The sequence below is a fragment of the Thermobia domestica genome, chromosome 16 (genome assembly GCF_964235325.1).
Source record: "Thermobia domestica chromosome 16, izTheDome1.hap1.1, whole genome shotgun sequence".
Lineage (NCBI taxonomy): Eukaryota > Metazoa > Arthropoda > Insecta > Zygentoma > Lepismatidae > Thermobia > Thermobia domestica.
Window position 1 is genome coordinate 142,181,788 of NC_137469.1, and position 21,336 is coordinate 142,203,123.

General features: G+C 34.2%; 1 protein-coding gene across 1 annotated transcript in view; it reads right to left on the reverse strand.

The window, feature by feature from the left end:
- The window catches only part of LOC145672639 (sucrase-isomaltase, intestinal-like), an 89,204-nt gene extending 69,464 nt beyond the window's left edge, over positions 1-19,740 (reverse strand). Inside the window, exons 1-4 of the mRNA XM_081741800.1 lie at positions 19,736-19,740; positions 15,318-15,498; positions 8,527-8,623; positions 5,902-6,140 (exon numbers count right to left, since the gene is read on the reverse strand). Coding sequence (XP_081597926.1) covers positions 5,902-6,140; positions 8,527-8,623; positions 15,318-15,498; positions 19,736-19,740 — 522 coding nt within the window. The remainder of the gene's footprint in view (positions 1-5,901; positions 6,141-8,526; positions 8,624-15,317; positions 15,499-19,735) is intronic.
- Between the last annotated feature and the right edge of the window lie 1,596 nt (positions 19,741-21,336).

The following is a 21,336-nucleotide window of genomic DNA, read 5'->3' on the forward strand; positions in this document are numbered from 1 at the left end:
ATCAATAATTTTATCTTCTTCATGTTTAGAGGCTATCTTTTGTTCTATTTCAAGTGCGGCTAACGCTGATGTTCTATCCTAACCAGACTTACAACTAAGATATGATTTGAACCTTTTATGCACGCTCAAAGAATAGTCACAAGAAGCTGATGACACAAATAGCGCCAAGGCTATTTCCACCAAATTCATAGTTGGAAGAAAATTGGCTTGGGCAGAGCAACATGCAGGTCCAAGATATTTGTAATTTCTTTCTCCTTCATAAGAGATTCTACATATTTTTTATAACAATGGATTCATGTTCATCAAAATCTGTTTCGAATTGCTTAGCAGACTCTTCCGTTGCCTCCTTCATCAAGAACAGTTTTGATTTAGGATGACACGCTTGAATGCCACAAATTACAGATATATTTTCCTTACAGAATCATCAGTCAAACTTGTTCGCAATGTTGTCAACCACTGGATATAGGAGTTCTGTACGAAAATTCTCTTCAGTATAACCCTGTGTTCTTTTCTTCGGAACACTACCCGAAACCAGAAAATCTTTTATAGTACTATTATCTCGCTTTTCTCTGTTCTTTGGTTGATTAAAACATTCTACACCATTTTGTTTGACAAACTCCTGTCCTTCAGTGTAGAGACACAATGAATGTTCCTCTGTTCTAAGTTATTTTATGGCTTCAACAACCGAACAAATAAGTAGCTGGGCGTTTGTTAGGGTAATATCTTCTCCTTGTAGAAAATTATTCAGTCCACTAGTAATACCCAAGATTTTACTAAAAACAATCTAGCATGAAACAGTTGCAAATGATTTCAGTTTGTTCGCAATACCCTCAGCTTCAGTAGCCTTCTTAGCATCTATAATCTTTGCCTATAATCTAATCCTTTTGCCTTTTATACTACTATTATCTTATAGCTCCATCATTCTTTTTCATAGCATTCAGTCAAGGCCGGATCTACGGGGGGCAATTCGGGTCATTTGCCCCGGGGCGCAGCTGATTGAGAGCATGTAGGGGGTGCCATTTCGAGGCAAGATTAACGCTGGGAAGTTTGGAAGACCGTATAGGATGGGATGATTGGTGGAATGAAGAAAGTGGGAGGAAATCTGAGCTGGGAAATGTTCTCGCAGCATTTGATGAAATTATAACCACTTCCTCTAATTTAGAAGTCAAATCAAATTGCCAAAAACTTAATGAAATCAATCAAAGATCTAATATTTGTAATTAATTTAGTATTTTGGGATTCAGTTTTGCATGAAATAAATGGAGCTAACGAAGAAAAGCAGAAGAAGCAGTGTTTCTTTTAAAAAAAAATATGTTCCCTGGGGGGCACACTTAGTATTTGGAGGGGCACATATTATTTTCACCAAGTACTATATTATTTATTGTTATATTATAGACGTATTATTTTGGTCTCCTCCGGGGGAGCAGTGCCCCCTAGAAACATGTCTGGAAGAAACACTGAGAATAAGGATTTGAGTTTGCAAATGTCTCTTAATTTCTAATCTGATCTTTTGAACACAAGCTTCAGGTTCAGGATTATGGATTTGACAGATGTCTGTCGGAAGTGAAGGCTCCTGTTAGTTTGATAGATGTGGAAGGTTAGAGAAAAGTGCATCTTGAAGAAGAGAATGTCAGGAGAGGATGAAGGAAGACTGTTTACTGAAGAGCGTTGCCTTAGACAATCTTTCTCCAGAATTTTTGACCTCTTACGGGAGGAACTCCTTAGTAGAATGGACAGGCTCAAAAAAGTAAGCAAGGACTTCGGCTTCCTCAGATGAAGCTCATTGTGTGAAATGTCTTCGGAGGACCTGAAAAAATCGTGTGCGGATCTCGCTTTGAAATATCAAGACAATTTGAATGCTGTAGAATTATGTGTAGAAATTGCGAGTCTTAATGACCAGGCAGTTGTATTCTTGCCGGATCTCAAGAGGTCCACCCCACGGAACATACTCGACATGATTACCGAAAATGGCCTTCAAAGTGACTGTCCAAACGTCTCAGTGGCTCTTAGAATTTTTCTTATCCTTTCATGCAGAGTGGCAACTTGTGAAAGAAGTTTCACCAAATTAAAACTTATTAAAACATACTTATGTTCATCCATGGCCAGGGTTGATTGGTTTAAACCCAGGTGGTTTAAACCATGTTTTTTTTTCATAAAAACCAACTGGTTTAAACCAAAAACGAAAAATGTTCGTAAAAGTGTAAGGGTTCGTAAAATCTTGATGAACACACATTTGTGGGTTATCACGTTTCACTCCCGTATATTATTCGTATTATATTCAGATTTAAATTCCCCATTCAGTACTCAACGAGATTATGCTACAAAAGCAAGTTTTGTTCTTTTTATAAGTTTATGAATGTTTCTTTTGTGATTTTTATAGTTATTATTGTTATGCAATTGCAATCAAAGAAAAATTCTAAATATTGTTTCGTTTTGATAATGTTTACTGTTGGTAAAATACATCGAAGTGCCGTACTTTTTGGGGGGAGAGGGGGCAGCACGACAGGAATTTAATCAGAAGTATCTTTGGCATCTATTTATGTATAAATGGGTCAGAACCAAAGTGGACTCAAATAATTTGTATCTTTATTCACTTTTCTTACTGATATACAAATTAAGTCGTTGTAATTCTTTAATTTGGACTAATAAGGGTCGTAGTAAACTAACTTGGACTAAATTAGTTATTCTGTACTCTGCAGTATTTTGAAATTGTCCATATGTAATTCTGTATAATGGTTTCACTTGTGCAACTGTTTATCTTTTTGTCCTTCTGAAATGACTCTTGACGATTATATTAACAAGTAAATTTATGTAAAGATCAGTACAACGTATTTTTATCAGGAGTCCTTCGTGAGTGAGTCGGCGGACATATCGCCAGTTAATCCCAGTTTCGATTTCAGATGGAGGACAACTCTCGGATATAAGCCGACAAGCGGTTTGGATTTCGCTTTAAGCTTATATAATCCCTTCCAGCAAACCCGGTTGTTGTATAATAACACCAAGGCGAAACAAACTTCCATATGTGATATAAACACATAGAACAAATTATTTAAACCAAAAAAACCTGGTATAAACCCCCCAAACCGGGTTTAAACAACAAAACAAACTTTCTTTCTTTTTTTTTTTTTTAATAAAAACCATGGGTTTTGCCAACCCTGTCCATGGGACAGGAAAGGCTCTTAGACTTGGCAACATTAGTTAATGAAACAAGGTTGCTCAATCAACATATTATGAAAAAAATATTGAGGACTTTGCATAAAAGAAAGCCAAAAAACTATTTTTGTAAGCGAATGTTACGAAACGAGAAGGGAATTATATAGAATACCGTTATTAATGCAATACTATAAATAAAAGTACTTAGTTCTCTATATTTATTGTTACATATAAATGGATGTGAAACGTGTGTAACTATCTACCTTAAACTTACAGGTGGAAGGTCCACACATAGAGTGAAACCAATATACACATGCGAGGAAAATGCAATATAGACATGCGAAACGCCAATATACATATGAGAAAAGCAGGAGTAAAAGTGGATCTGAAAAGGTAGGGGGACGCATGACGTCACACTGTCCTCCTACTCACTTTACTCATTGTATTTTTTTTTTAGAAAGTGGAGGGACGCCAGAGATATTTTATGGAAGTGGGAGGATGACATCCCCCTCGCCCCCCTCACTTTTACTCCTGGAGAAAAGCCAACATATACATGAGAAACTGCAATATTGCATGAGAAAAGCCATCACTTAACCAAAGTCAATATACATAATTATCTACATACAGGTGGAAGGCCCGCACATAAAGTGAAACCACGCATATAACTGAGAAACCAATTTACACACAGGAGGAATCATAAAGTAAGTCAATGAAGAATTTCCTCCTGAGGCAACAGAAGAAGAGGAAGCTATAGATTATCAAGTTAAGCGTCCATATTTATGGAAACATGTTTCTAAATATAAAGGTAACCAAGGAAGTCCTGTCGCTGTTTCACACACCACTTTCGAACATCGATATGTCACCTAAAACGTAACTGGAAGATCAAAAATAGTCCTCATCAGCATTGAAGGCCTTCTGCCAACGTTCTGGAAGGCTATGGCTTCCATCGCGGTACAACTTGGTGAGCCGTAAAGAGGAAAAGGTATCTAGTGTATTTTGCACCTCTACTAGGGATTTGAACTGGCGTCCTCTAAGATGATTGTCCAAGGAATTGAACAGGTGATAATTAGAGGGTCAATGTCCGGGGGCGTAGTGTTTCCATCCAAGGCGTAGAATGGTGTCCCGGGTCATCTTAGCCACGAGGGGCTTAGCGTTGTCTTATCCTGTAACAGGAGGACCCCCTTACGATTCAGAAGTGCTGACTCCAGAGTTTAAATTTTTCTTGAACATGGCTCAGCTTCTGACAGTACACAGTTCCATTGATGCTCTGACCAGCTGGTTGCAGTTCCCGATGCACGATGCTGTGTGCAGTCCACCAAATACACAGGATGACCTTCTTCTGGTGCACTACTGGTTTCAGCTGTTTTAGAACCGGTTCACGAGATGCTAACCAATGATAATGGTCCCGTGGAGCTTCGTACAGGATCCACGTCTCATCACATGTCAACACTCTGTCCAGAAATGACTCCTTCCTCAGATGACACAGCAAAGAAACACAGGTGTTGCTCGTGTTGCCTTCTGGCCCGGAGTCAAATCATGTTTGACCCATCGACCCAACTTGTATTGCTTCCTAAGTTGATGGAGATGCTGCCGAATGGTTTCTCCACTCACACTGAATTGTAGTCCCAGTTCCTTACATGTCTGGTCATTGTTCACCTCTATTGCTGCGTGAAGATCTTCATTTTGTACACGTGTTGGTCTTCCGGCACGTGACGCGTCTTCAAGTGTTTCGTCATATCATTCCACATTGAATAATATTGCGTTAGTACACTTGATATTTAATTCTATGTACTTTACAACCCTCCGTTTCCTTTGATACACTACAAAGTACATTTTCAAATGGTGCAATGGTTCAAAGTTTAGTAATTCATTCATTTATTTTTATGCTATACTTCCTACGATACTAGTCATATTACAACATAATTTTGCTGTTTACGTGATATGTATTATAGCGTACATTGGATGGTGAAATTGTTCGTTTTTCCTCATAATATTCTGAGATGTAAGGGTTCGATACCCCGATCCAAATGTGAAAATTTTTGGATTCCGGAATTTTGTCCGGCATACTGGATCTGTGAGTGTAACTAATGTAAAATATATCTAATGCGTATTACGTATGCTATATACCAGGTTTTGAATGACTGCGATATCTTCATTAGTTCCGGAGATATTCTCTTTCAAAGCAATGTGTACGAAACACAGTGTTCTTTTCAGTGATATCTCAAAAACAAAGCGGAATGGACTCATAGTTTAAATATACTTTTTTTTTTTTTTTTTTTTTTTGCTTTCATGACTCATAATATTATTCCACAACAAACGGCCAACCTATATATATATCCAGTGAACAATGGACGTTCTTGACATGCACACTGCACCCAGAAGATACATAGAAAACATAAAACAGTATTAATATGAAAAAGAAACGAATAATAAATAGGTTTAAATATGCACTTAACCTTCTTTCCAAGCCGTTTTATCGTTTTACTTTCAATATGTCCCTTCGACCATACTTTGATCTACTTCTCATTTTCAATATAAACAATGTTCACATCAGAAACAAAAATATACATTAGTTTTGCATTTTAGGAAATCAGCTCTTTGAATCCGGTAATCAGAAGAAATGATGCACATGAAGATAATTAAGAGTTGGTTATTAGTCACAGTGTGAAATCTGTTCTAGAATTCTGTACTTTGGAACAGAAAGCTAATACTTGTATTAAATGAAAAACATGAAACTTCTTTACGTACCAATGGAATGTTGTATCTCTTGAAAATTTGTATAGTTTCTGTAACATGCTGGAGAGAAGAATATCCTGATATAGACATGTGTAATCCAAGGCTCCAATAGGGAGGAATACTCGGCTTACCAATTAAGTCATTGTATTGCATAATGACTTCTTCGGGAGAGGGACCAAGAAACATTATTACATCTATAATTCCACCAATTGATTTGAAAACTAATCCTGGCAGTGGCAATGTAGTAAATTCTGAAGGAAAAAATGTTGCATTAACATTTAAATAAAACTAAATGTTAAACTTAATAGGCTCTAAGTCTGTTAGGATACAAGAGATTATTATTATATATTTGATTTCTTTTGAGTAACCGATAATACTATACCAATACGACTATATAAGACGTGGATTCCTAGTTTAAGTAGATGCTTGGTTACAACGAGCTGTGAAATATTTCATCAACATGATTATTTTATGTAACTCGTTAAACAATTTTACACGATACATACTGCAATAGAAGAACCTTTCATTTTAATTTTCCTCATATTTTTATTTTTAACTATATTAAAATATAAGTATAAAAAGAAAATGTATTCTTAATAACTTTCTGTTTATTACAAAATAAATACAAATATTTAAAAAGTAGTTAACAGGGAGCCAAGACAACATGAGAAGTCATCAATTATCGTTGAGTTCGTTTTTCTAGTCGCTGCCTTAAATTAGATTCTTGGATAATTCATATTCTGGCCACACTGTAATTTTTATGGATAACAACACTCAAAATTCTACAATTCGTTTTTTTCTGGTGTAGAATAATATTATCTATTGTTGTGGTAAGTCGCCTTCCATTATTTTTTTCACTTACGAAAAACGGGTGAAAGAAAAATGATTACCTTTAGTATCATTTCTAGTAGTCTGCGCCCTTAATTTGGTGGCATTATTGCTTATGTCAAATAATGCGTTTTGTATTTTTACAAAATTTCAAGTTTTGTATTCATTACTTTAAAACTTATAAAAATTTAGAATGATAAATTGTCCACCATTATATACTATACGTCTTTCATCAATTAGTGTATAGTTCAACACAAATAGTTTTAAAGTAATTATACTGACTATTTCTGGATAGTAACTCGAATTCTGTGCTCTCTAAAATATTACTGTTGGGTACTTTGAGTATGTGTGTTGCAAGATGAGAGGAAACTTACAAAATTCTAGATATGATGGTTTTGATATTAGTGAAATACAACTACATAAGTAGTATGATGATAGCAAAATTTGGTTGCAATAATAATAAATAATTGTTGCCCTTCCTATAGATGCAGGGTCAGAATGACTATTACATCACGTTACTAACATTGATACGAGGAATGTTTATACATATAGCATCATAAACAATTTGCTATATACAGCATGTCCATAAAAATACTATCATACTTTAAAATAGTATTACCTTGCTTTGGATAATCGTATTTAAATGAAATTGGTCACATTTGAAAGAACAACTCAAATATCTTTTACTATATCTAATAGACATTGAATGTGGACCCCGCGAGAGGCGACGCAGACATCAAGAAAATATTCCCGTTCACGCCACACACGCTCCAACATATCTAATGAAATGGACGGGATGGCAGCACTGATACGAACTTGCACTTCTTGCAGATTTTCAAGCAATGGGGGCTATAAAGATAAAATCCTTTACTTAACCCTATAAAAAGAGGTCACAGACCAGCAAGTCAGGAGACTTTCTACGGCCACTTGTAGAAGACATTATCATCATTACCTGCTCGTGCAATCCACCTTCCTGAGGGACATTCATTCAAATGTCCCATGTAGATGTCAGTGAGGAGGTGCTCCATCTTATTGGAGAATAAATTCATTGCCTTCTTCTTCTTCCAGTTGTGGAAATAACCATTTAGTGAGCATGTAAACACAAGTCTACTCAGCAATTAGTGAGCACAAGGTAAACATGAGTGAATTTACTTTTCCTATGTTTGATCCCGTTCATTTGCGACATTGTAGTCCATTGTTGTTCATTGTTCACATGCATAAAAATACTTGAGCTTTTCTTTAAAATGTGACCAATTTCATTTTAAAATATGATTATCTAAAGTGACGTAATGCCACTTTAAAATATGATAGTATTTTTATGAATACACTTTACTTTAAAGTTTCTTTACAGTCAGGTTCAAAATGAATGTTTCTTTCGTGAAAATACTTTTTTTTACAATAGCCTATAACAACATTTTTTATAATGCAAATATCTGAAAATAATAGAGTACTTGAAAGATGATTAGATTACAATTTAATGGACATTTTCAGCACCAAGACTATATGGTACTTACTTTTGTGGATTTTATAAACCAGTAAGTTTCTTTCGTTGAAAGTAATCTAAATTTTAAAACAAAACTTAGAAACGAGAAAATAAACGTGTACAATAATAAGTTTAACTTTCGGTGATCGAATACTACAAAAAAGTTATAAAATTTATAAAACTTTGAAATAGTATTAAATTAACCATTAATGACTTGATATTCTCTGTAGAACATGATGTTTAACAAACGAAAAATTTTGCGGAAATTATGCTCCAAATACATTATTAGTTAACGTGTTAATCGTAACACAGCTCTTTAAACTTACCCATTGGACCACTGTTTAAGAACAAAACTCCGTGTGCATTTCCGTCACCTTCGTAGCAAATATAAAATGGATGAACTCCCTCAGAATTTCGTGAAATCTGTAAAAATATTTAAATATTAATTTAGCTAATTATTTTCTCTAAGTTAATTCCTCTTTTATTTTCAAAACATTTCTCGTTTATTTAAAGTAATAAAAGAAGTGATATAAATAAATTCATTACAAAAAGTTAAAATTACTTCGTAAACGAGTGTTTGATTAAATCATATTACTTACATGTAACTTCATCTATCTTGGCTCTGGAACCTATCTTGTAAGTAATACGTATATAATTAATACTTTTCTGACCAGAGTATATGCTTATTTATTAATATGAAAAAGAAGTCGCAATTTTTTGAATAACTCAACGTTATCTTCAGCAGACGTTCTGCCAATAAAACATGTGATGAAGATAAAATTAAGTTAATGAGACTGTTACGACTCATTATAATTTTAATAAAAAGTATATACTCTCGTCAGAAAAATATTAATTATTTACGTATTACTTACAAGATAGGTGCCAAACACTAGCGCAAATCGCGGGGGATGAGGAAACATGTCCCACCCAAACTTTGAATTGGGATACTTTCCATCCAATAATCCGATTTCAAATATATTTTTTGGGGAGAAATGTGATGATTTGTGTCCCATTGCCACAAAAGAAAGTGAGATGAAATTGATGACCTCCAGAGTGAGCCTCAAATCTGCCCGCCTCCCAATGCTGAAGGCAACTTTGCTCCCTTGATTCTCCACAGCACTGTTTTTCAACTTCATAAATCTCAAACATCGCTTTAAAAAAATGATGGGAACGGTTTCATCCGGCCATCAGTGTTGAAGACAGATTTCAGCCGCTGGTGGCATAATAGTTGTAGATTACATTTGTTATTGTTATTATGGGATTCCGTATAAAATAGAATTCCGTATATTTGTATATACAATATACTGCTGTTCGCAGAACGAATTTTTCTCAGTGTATTCTTTACTCATCTCACAAAATCATATTTCGTCAGTTTAATACGCTTAGGACTAAGTTTTCTCATATCTTTAAACACAATAAAATCAAAGCATTTCTTCTCATTTTCTATTACAAAAATAATCTTCATGCCGAACTTTTATGTAGTTATTTCATTACATAGGCAGGCCTAAATGTGAAGAAATACTGGAACTTTCTGTTTTTGAAGTAATTGATATATTCACAAAGGTTTCTTTTCGCTTTCTTGTTTCATTTTAAATAACGGGATGGAATATTTGTACTCGACGAACTCGATTTGTTTCCTGAACTTTACACACACACACACACACACACACACACACACAGAGAGAGAGAGAGAGAGAGAGAGAGAGAGAAAGAGAGAAAGATATATGTAAAGTTTTACTTGCCAACTAGAAATATTAGAAAATTTTCCGGTTTCCGAATGCTAATTGGAAGATTATAATTTATTGCTGTCTATCTTTCCTCTTCTTGAATTCAATATTATAGCTCAATGTGCAGTTAAATATAATGGAACATTTTCCACCTAATATCAAAAAATGAAATGAAATATTTGAGTTTTACGTCCCACGTTTATGCCGGTTAGGCTAAAGGAGACGGTGATGATGAGTGACGAATGAAATGGTGGAATGAAGAAAGTGGGAAGAAACGGGAGAACCCTGGGAAAACCCACGCACACGGTGTTTGTCCACAACAAAGTTCCCTTGGCGGGGGCTAGGATCGAACCCGGGATCCCAAGCACCAGAGGTGAACGCTCTACCACTGTGGCCACCGCGGTCCTGCCACCTAATATCATTATACATAATATTCAAAATTGAAAAGATTATGAAAGGTTTTCCCACTTTTTTCTACATCGTAATAAAAATTTTCCGATTCATGAAAATTCCTTTCACTTATTTCTACAGAACAATAGAACTTTCCGAAACATAAAATGTTCTACTTTTTGCTTGAAAATGATGAAAATTTTCCCACTCATAAAATGTTTTTTCAATTTCTCCTTACACGAGAGAAAATATTTCAATTCATGAAAAATTGTTTCACTTAGTACTGGAAATTTTCCGAGCCATAAAAATTTTCATGTTTTTTAAACGATCTTTCACCTTTTTTAACATTGGTATACATGAATTTAATCATTTTTTGTGGCTAATGAGGAGTTGTTACTTGATCACTGATATTTGTTTAGAACGGAAAATTTTCCGGAAAAATATAGCGGAAAATTTTCTGAAATGGAAATCACAAAGACAAGTATTTATGAAATTCGAGGACAAACACCACTAAATTTTAGGTTTAGAATTGAAGCGCACTGAATTTCTATTAATTCCATATGTAAATGAGCTAGCACTTTTTCAACGTTGCTTAAAATGGGCAGACAATATGGAGAGCTGATCTTCCATAGATCTTATATTTCGGAACGTTTCTTTACATACAATGTTTAAACGCTTTTCGGCACATATTTTGTACAAAGAAGTTTTGTAGTTAGCACAGGTTGAGAAGTGTATCAAATTTTTCTTTTTTCAACTGTTTCTCCCACAACAGTAAGTTTCATTCAGATGCTTTTCTTGATTATTGATGTTCGTCATAATTGTACCTTTTCGTTCTAGTTTCACATGTGACAAATATTTCGTAATATCAACCATGGAAAAAAAGATCTTGTGACTGCAAAGGATTCGTCAGCAAACTGCTTTTTTATTCCTTGATTTCCAAGTTTTGGAGAATTTCTTCTCTCAAAGAGCTGCACAACATTTCGAGAACTGTGGTGCAGGATAGGCAGCTCATTTCCGTGCAATAGAAAAGCCAAGAATATTTGTTTTTTAAATGATCTAAGAAAGAAGAAAACTGTCGCTGATTTAAACCATTAAATATGAATTTTGTTTTATTTACCGGTTTTATCATATTTTCATATTTTTTTCCACTTTTGAACATATGACCTCTTGATGCATAATGCAATGGGCGTGATAGAAACTATGTATTTAGCAAGATTTACTTATCTCGCTATGTAAGTGTGCTACGAAGTCATTATTTTTGCAATCATTGAAGATTGAACAGAGATAATTTGTAGTTTCCTGGAACTTCGCAAACAGCTCTGAACATATCCTTTCCTGTTGCAGTGTCATTAACTGTATAATGACCAGTCGTTCCACAAAAACATGAAATTCTGCATCGCAAGCTCGAAGAAATACTGCTAATTGAGCTATGCCACCAACATCCCTATTCTTACCATATACAATGGAATATGAAATAAAACTTGACGCTTTTATTTCAATTGATGATTCAGGTTAGACGTTAGTCATGCTACTCTTTAAGTGATCATGTTGCGGGACAGTGAAATGGCTTGAAATCTCTTTACACATCCAGGGTTGATTACTTCAGTAGCTTTGACCAAACAGTATTTTGTAAAATCACCATCAGTGAAAGATTTTGAATGTTTAGCTATCATCTACAATAAAACAGCTTGCATGGAACGTAGCTTTGTCCTTTTCACCTAATTTAGTAAACATACTCTATCGCTGCTTCAGTCTTCAATTCAATTCTTTCAACTTGTCTTCCGTCGTTAATCCCCCATCTAATTATATTTATACTTATATTGGTTAGATACACCACCGATGGTGGATTTGCACACTAGGCACACAATTTAGATTTACTTTACTTTAAAAATCCTGCAGTTTCCACTCTTCTTGGAACCTGCGATGTTCATCGAGAATTCTTCATTTACTATTACTTGATTTTGAATGAGACATAATTCACGAATGAGAATGATTCAGATATTGATTAATCTACTTACTGAATGATTAAACTGCAGTGATTGTACCACTGGAATGAACCTAACTCTCCAAATAATGTTCAACAGGAACTTACCGTAAAATTTTCAAGAAGTGTATTGATACTTGCTCAGGGTTTTCTGCACCTGATTTGAGATGGCAGAACTGCGCTGATGTTTGCTCGAAGACTCACGAATGATTGAATGTAAAAGAAATCATTACAATTTTAGAAATAAGTAGATTATATTATATATAAATTTTCTCATGGTGTATTGAGGGCTGCATAAAAATGACTCAAAGGTTGCATGTTTCCCTTGGGCCGCTAATTAGACATTTGTGGAGTACACTATAGGTTAAAATCGTGCTTAATCAAAAGCTTAGTTACGTTTAATTAGTACTATTCTATCAGGCCTTGTTTCCATATTGTCAAACTAAACACTATGTCACGATGCCATTATTTTGAGCTAACACTTTCCGGGCTAAGGTGAAAATATTATTTATCGTGCAAACTAAATTCCTGGTTTCTTTTCTTTAAATGATACTCGCAGATCAATCTAACTTTATACAGAAAAGTTCCAGTGTGAATGTACAGTTACTCATTCAGAAAAAAGATCGACGTCGTTCTTCTAACTGGACCATCCAGAACAGAAATAAAAACTTGTAACCGTCTACAAGGGCTGTAGCCAAGTCCCTACCCATGACAGAAACTATTTTGAATCCAGCTGTTGTAAAGGTATAAATATACTGTTAGCATGCAATAAAAATAACGTTGCTGAGACTGATATAGTTACTGAGTGATCTTCACACAACAGAGACGAATAACATCTGGTTTAGGGTACTGTCTGATGGAGAATTTGCCATTGCTATCAAGTTATTTGATACTTACTCTGAGTATTTCGGACGATATACAGAGAGGATTAAAACTCAACCTCTCTTCATAGAATAGCTCATATACGTGCATGCACGCGATAAAGCGTTGAAACCCAACATCCATACAAAATTAAACAGAAATACTACTCGAATTTGATAGTTTCCACAAGAAGAAAAAAGTATGTAACACGCACAAATCACTTCACATTCCACATGTGGTATATGTGCACTCATAAACGGTATGAAAGTCCTTGATTATTGTACACTTATTAATATACGGCTTTCTCACCTTCACTATAGAAAAAGTATAATATTGCTCGTTTTCAGAGATTGTGTGAAAAGACAAGAAACACTTTTATATGGTATATTGTTCTAACAAAGATAATAAGCCAGTAGATGAAATACTCTTAGTAATGAAATTGATTGCTCCATACAGATTCTGACTTAATAGTAAGTAGGTCGTTTTTCCATAACTTTAACTAATTAAGTAGCACAAAACAAAATGTCCAAAGCGACTTCTTTTCTTGCTAGTGTTCAAATTTTCAATTCATTGATCTAGTTCTTTCTTATTTTATAAACGAATACTCTATGGAAATTAAATGTTCAAACTATATTTGCTATCAGAAGATACAGAACTGTTTATTCTGGAGTGTGAATAACTAAATAGAATTACTTGCACAGAGAACACTGCAAGAACTAAAAATGTTCTTTGCGTTGATTTAGCTTGACTGACGAAAAAGGAGTGTTCCGGATCGTTCAAGAAGGTGCCAGATTATTTAAAACATGTAACTATGAACAAGATGAATATTTGTGTATTTTAATATACGATAGTTCCACAATGTTAACTTTGGAAATTCTGTTAACATTAATTGAAATAATTATCCAGTCTTTCTTGAGATTAACTTGGAATAGCGTATTCCCGCAACCTCAAATAAAAGTTTCCAACCAACTTTACTATGAAATGAAATGAAATTATTCTATGTCCATATGATCGTGTATTAAAAAACAGTTCGAAAACAAAATACATTTTGCGATGCTGAAGAAGGATTGGATAGCTGGTGATTCACACACACTTCACATTATAAAAGCATCAATGTTCTTTTATCAGGTTCGACCAGTACCGGTCTATCTACAGAACAAATTGAACGTCTTCAAATGGGCAATCGTGCAGTTTGTAAAAAGAAAATTCACTCTTTTTAATGTTACTGCGTTTTAGTATTGAAATATCGAAGAAAAATTATACTGGGAAATAAACATTATCTAAGGTGTCTTATATACTCACGGTAAAAAACAGCTGAGAGCCAAGAAATAGTACTATTGTAATGATCACAATTTGTCAGATTCTTTTATCAAATAAATAAATAAATAAACAATAACTAGGATTTACTTATTCTAGTCTTTTATTTAAGTAAATTTAATTTTGATTTTATCGAGTAATAATTTTCTAATTAACAACCTTGTCACCTTCAGCCTCGAAACCTAAATCAAAGTTATTTTTAGAAAAAAACATAAGTAAACAGCTAACCTTAAAAAAAGAAATAAAATGCAGGCGTATTACTTCGCATAGTATTGTCATATGAAGTTATTTTTAATTTTATGGAATTCAATAGTTATATTTGTAACAATTATTTCAATTTAACACATATCTAAAGTTATAGAATTAGGGACCAGAAGTATCTGTGGGTTATTTGCACTACTACAAGAGTAAATTTGTTGAGAATGAGGATACGATCGAAATTAATTGTGGTGTAAATATAGTTTGAACTATTTTTGTAAAGGATTGAAGTATAACAAGAGATAGTACAAGTAATTGTATACATTTTTCGATAAACAATAAACTGTAACTGGTTACTTGGTTCTGGTTACTTGTTTGCCAATTAAAACTAATTGAATTAGAGCCGAATAATATTCATAGCGACTATCGGAATAATTTATCTGAAATTAATAGGAAATATCTTAAGGCCACAGTATACAGAGAGCTAAAGGTTTCGTTTCTAATGTATTGTTCTGGGAAAGTAAAATATAAATAAGCAGCACTATCAGTTAAATCAACACAACCAAGCAAAACTTTTGGATATTTTCTTTACATTTAATGTACTAGACGAAGATTCAAAAGTTAATAAATGTTATCTTACCGCATTATCGGATAGACTATATGGTCTTGAAAACAACGACCAGCTCTGGTAGTTTTTGTTGAGGCGAGACATCGAGGTCATTGTTGTAGGACCAAGGCCAGATAATGATTCACATTGTAGCTTTGTAGATAACATAATAAATTGATTGGATAAAGTTAAGCCTCCCAGTCCAGTGTCGAATCTATTAATATTGTAAGAAATATTGTCAATAAAACAATGATTCTTTCTGCTGACGTCTTTCTAATATATTAATAATTTTAACACAAGTAGAAATGTCTGATCATAAAACATTAACTATTTGTTTCAACTTTATATCAAAGTTAAAGTTACAAATTTAAATAAAAAAAAAACTTATGTACCCTATAGCATTATCTTATTTAAAACTAATTGGGTTTCAATACTCGCTTTACAACACTAAGTTACCTATTTATGTTTTAAAGCTAGCTCGCTTCAATTCTGAACATATAGGCCTACTAAATATTTGCATAAGAATGGTTATGAAAATCAAATGTCGAATGTAAAGAGGGCAATTTCAAAACTTATTCTTCAATTAATAATTCTTTGATACAAAGTTTTAACTTCCTGTAAAAATATGCAAAGAGCATAGAAGAATTAAAAAGTGTTGTATGGTGAGGTTGATATGTCTCCATCCAAATAAAGTGCAGAGAACTACCCCTGTCAAAGCAGTTTTCACAAAGCAACTAAACAGTATCTACATATGTATCAGTCTCTTAACTGTTGAACAGAACAGTAGTAGGCAAAATGAAACCAAGAAAATCGGTTTGGACGGATAGGTCGTTCCTTTCTTTCCATGCGATCTTAAACATGTCCTGCATTGTAGAAGAGTGTTGGAATAATGACTTACTGGTAGGATAGGCCACTGTTAATGTTATAAATGTACGTTAACTACAATGGCCTCCTTCACAGTCCGCATTATCAATGGAATCACATCCAAAGAGGAATCAGTGAAATTCATTATACTTGTGCTAAAGAAGATCCGGGATATGGGGGCCACTAAGAATTTGTTACCATAGCATGTTTTAGTCAAATGATTATATATGGTGGACTCAACAGTGAATCGTCGAATCCATCACAAATTGAATTTGCAAACTACGTACAAGGTCAACGTGTATGCGTTAAGAACAAAATGATGGAGCCAGCTGGAATTTGTTATGACAATAGACGCATGCATCTATACATTGGAAGCATAGATGACCAAAGTGACTGTGCAAGCGTTTGGACCACTATTAAAGAGATGTGCATGAAGAGAACCAATTCAACTTTGTACATCAGTGCAAGGGAAACTACTCGAAAAGTTTTATGCTTGATACTAGATTTTGTCACAAAGGTCCTTAAGGTATGTAAGGTCGAATACAATGTCAAAATCAATGTGCTTATTACTAAGAGCACGTTCTATCTCCAGTGCACACACACCAAACACAAGCATTACATACAGCGTACCCAGCATGTAGAGTTTTACCAGAGCAAAGGTTCAAGTCATACTGCCAAAACGTCACTGATCTTCCACCGACGCATACCATATCTAACTTATTTCTATGCTATTCTGTTCGACAATATTCCCGTTAAAAAGCCAGATGTTATTAACATAAGTTACTGTGCTTCTGCATTTTCAAACGATGTCTTTCATAACATCGGGTTCACATGGTAAATGGCCTCTGGAAAGTCTCAAGCAAGAGCGGAATAATATACCTTCGAATAATATACCACAGGTATAGTTGCAACGAAGTATGGTGCCGTGGAAACTGCGATGTTGTGAAATGATCCATATCAGTAATCATCATACTGATAATCATCGATGATGTCGGGATCCAATTTCGTAGGTAAGCAACAACTTTAATTAGTTCCGAAAGAGGCGGAAGAGCATCTGCAATTTCACAGTGATTTAAGTTTCGTTTTGGTCAACTCTATAAAAATGGGCATTCATTTTGGTCATTTTTTGAATTCTATAGAAAAAAGGCATCTCCACCCAATGCATTGTTGGCTCCCTACTTTCTTGACCCGTGAGTACCAGAGTCGATATGGGTATGTGAAGAACCTGTAGGCTCTGCAAGTCACGAATACGCTGGTTTCGATGTCGCAAAGTGAAGTGTGTTCGAACAGGAGTCGGAAAACCGATCGACGGTCCCGACAGTGTAGTCATTCATCGGGTCACTGTGCGTCATTGGAGAGGATTGCCATAAGTTTTGTGTCATTGTCCAGGTAAATGCAGTTTAGCCATTGGTGAAACAAAACATAAGATTCATAATTAATTCTATGGATTAGATAAAAAAGACATGCAAGATACATATTTGCAGACATTGATAGAAGTAAAAGAATTAAAACGTAGGGTGAACATAAACAAAGGTGATGCTGGTGCCAGTGATGTGTTACAACGACTCACCAAAGGTAGTCATCAACCCTGGTTCGGCCAATAATATAAGTAAATCTTTAGTGGCAATAATTGTTTACACCTTAAAATATCTTCCGTGATTATATTCACTAGTATTGTCACCTTTTATATTGAAATTACAAGTCCAGGATAAGTATTAGATAATTTATTCGTTGATACTCCTTTAACGTATATTCACATAAATTGACTTGCGATCAAAACACGTCCATTGAGTATCTATAAACAACTACATAGCAACCAACTATACAATAATAATGTATATTTCTTACATATATTAAAACATTCTTCTTTTGTTATTTTTAGTTAACATTATATCAGGTATAGTGCTTGTGTAGAAGCACTTTCTGCCCAAGATACAAGTAATTATCAACCGATACAAAGTATCTCGTTGTATAAAATGTCGCCCGATGATGGGACTGAATATAAAAGTTACAAGCGAGCTTGGCTTTTATATTTAAGAACTACTGGTCCGTTTATAATGATGGCATAAGAGTAGTGCTATTCTTTACATTTTGATCGCACCTCATATATCATTTTGTTCAATTATTTTATATAGATACATTTATATTAAAACATTCATCATTCCATTGTCATTTACCTTTGACAAAAAGTTTCAACACAAATCAATATAATAAAAATAGCCTTTGTGTTTAATCAATTATGAATCGACTTATAATTCTTCACATCAACAAGACAGAATTAAAAAAAATCATTTGGAAATTATCATTGGTTAATGAGAATTAAAGAAAATTAAATTAAGTAAAAATCAAAAATTAAATGTAACCTACGTTCGGACGAGCAAAAAGAAGAAAATAAACTTATTTTTACACAAACAGAAGTCCCCTTTTTTTTCTTTTAGTCTCCTTCATTCTTATTAATTTGAGCAAGGAGGTCAGGTGTAACTAATCTTTTCACTAGACACATCCATTTTTCTCTTGTATACTGGGTAGGTCTCCAAACCTTCAACTCATCTATATTACGAAGTCCATAGCCCGTTTTACCGAAGTTACGAACCCGTTTTAGCGTTCAACAATTCAAAAACTTTAGGGTTTATTTCCTTGAAACATAAGTAAGGACCTGAGAAAATGTCACAAAATTTATAAATCTTCTTTAACAACGCATTACTTTGTGGATGTTGTTTAACAAAAACTAAGTCATTGATCTTGATCCGATATTTTCCTTCTTGTAAAGACTCTAATTGAGAATTACGTTTCAAAAATTTGTTGTGTCTTCGAATTTTTACCATATTCACAAAACTCGAAGAATCTACGATTGTTGAATCTTCTAACTTGACATTAAAATGTTGTTCCACAGGGAAAATCAAATCAGAACCGTTATGTACATTAGCAGGAGACACGCCTAAAGTGTCTGATATCGAATAATTCAAAAGATACGTGATTTGATTGACATGCTTAATCCATTCGGCATGCTTATCTTTGCAAAAGTGTCGAAACAACATACCAAAATTACGATGCACATTTTCTACAACAGAGCTGCTAGGATGGTACGGAGTTACGAAATGAATTTTAATGTTAGCCTTGTTCATTGCTTTAATAAACACATCACTTTTGAACTGTGAACCATTATCACATAATATGTGTTCGATAGGACCACAATGTGGAATGTATACGTTCAAGATTTTATTTATGATAGCAGTGGAAGTTGCTCTACGCAGAGGATAAGCTACTACATAGCGCGAAAAGATATCCATAGTAGTAAGTAGATAAGTTTCTCCGGTAGCTGCTCGTGGTAACGGTCCATATAGATCGATAGATAAGAACGAATGTGGTCTCTCTGGCGTTATTGAGAGCATAGGTTTTTGTACAGCCTGGTAGTTATGTTTGATTCGCATACATTCAATACAGTCCTTGATATGATTTTTGATTTGAGCTCTCATTCCTCTCCAATAAAAAGATTTATTAATCAAGGCACATACTTTTACATAACCAAAATGACACTCATTTAAAAGAAAAAAAACTTTCATGTACAAAATCAACGGAGTTCTTACTCCATTTTGCAAAAATGTGTTTCTACAAATCCGTGTAGTTTCTTCTGATCGAGTTAAACGACTGACTAACTTAGTTCAGAATAAGCTTATCCTTGTGGAAAGGTACCTATCTATACGAAAAAGATGATGACCTGGTTAAGCTAAGCTGCACTACAAGTTATGAAGATTTCTACGACATCCTTCAGTGTTCAACTACAAAAGCCATGTGCAACGTAGACAGAGAATATGAAGGTAAGTAGTTCAAGATAGACAGACATACATAGTAGTTTAGAAGGGGATCCTGTTGTCTTTTGTTGCACACTGAAAACGTGGTTACCATTGTTACTATTGGTTCCGATTTTTCATTTGGTACCCAAATACATACGTATAGTTAAGAACAATTTTTGTTTTTCTTTTTGAAACAGAATACAACTGCAAATATTGTTATTTTGCTTGCAAACTTAACATTTTCTTCCGACACAACTAGTTTTATTGCAGAAACCAGTTAACTGAAATTTTTGTATAATGTTTTATTAATTACGGAATAACTATTATAATCTAGTTACAGGCAACATCCAATTCGCAAACAAGTTGTTTGTGGAACGATAAAATTTATTATTAGTGATAGAATGCTCTTTTTTTTCGTTTTCCATAGTTTCAAAACGTGAATTTAACGGGTTTCTGAAATAAATAAATGCCTTAAAACGTATCTAAAGCACCAGGATTTTTGTGAGGGACCTTGCACAATTTATTAAACCCCTTGCGTTCTAGGTATCATATTCGTATGTGCGTGCTGTAATAACAGCTTTTCATTACTATTAAAAGATTGTCTAGACCGTTATATAAGGCATAGTTACTGCGCAAGAGAAATAGTTATAGTGCGAGGATAGTATTCACATTACTAATAAAATGCATTTATACTGTGTAACATTTGGACTGAAGAAGGGAAATGACATGACATCCACATGGATATCACTGGAACGCAAGAAGTTAAGGGTGAAAATACAAAAGTATGTGCTGTTAAGTTTCGGTGGAGAAATACGAGATCTAAAGTAACCGATAGCTTTATTATTAGTATAATTCAAACTGAATTATTTACTATGTATAGTTGGGTCATTTTTCTTGTCATATTCTTTGCAATACCAGTTAGAGATTTCTCATCGATTTCACATCGAGCATTAAAATACATGAATTCAATATATGTTTTCTTTCTTTTTTAACTTTCTCGGATGTAACTTTAGTTCCAAACTTTCTAGAATATGCAATTATTTTGTGTCGGTTCGAATAAACCTAGGCTACAAACTACCCAGCTACCTCCAAAACAAGAAGATTGCTTGCAATCGAAGTTCTAAGGTCGTAAAGTTAAGCAGTATAGAATTCTGCTTTTGATTCGACAACCATGACCAGAAGAAATTTCGGATTTTTAGTGTCTGTTGCTATTCAATAAAACGAAAAAAGTGAAATCTTTAAGTTTTACGTTCCACGGTTATGCCTGGTAGGCTAAAGGAGACAGTGATGATGAGAAATGAATGAAATGATGAAGTGAAGAAAGTGGAAGATCCCCGAGAAATCCACGTACACGGTGTTTGTCCACCATGAACTTATTTGGAGCGAGGTGGGAT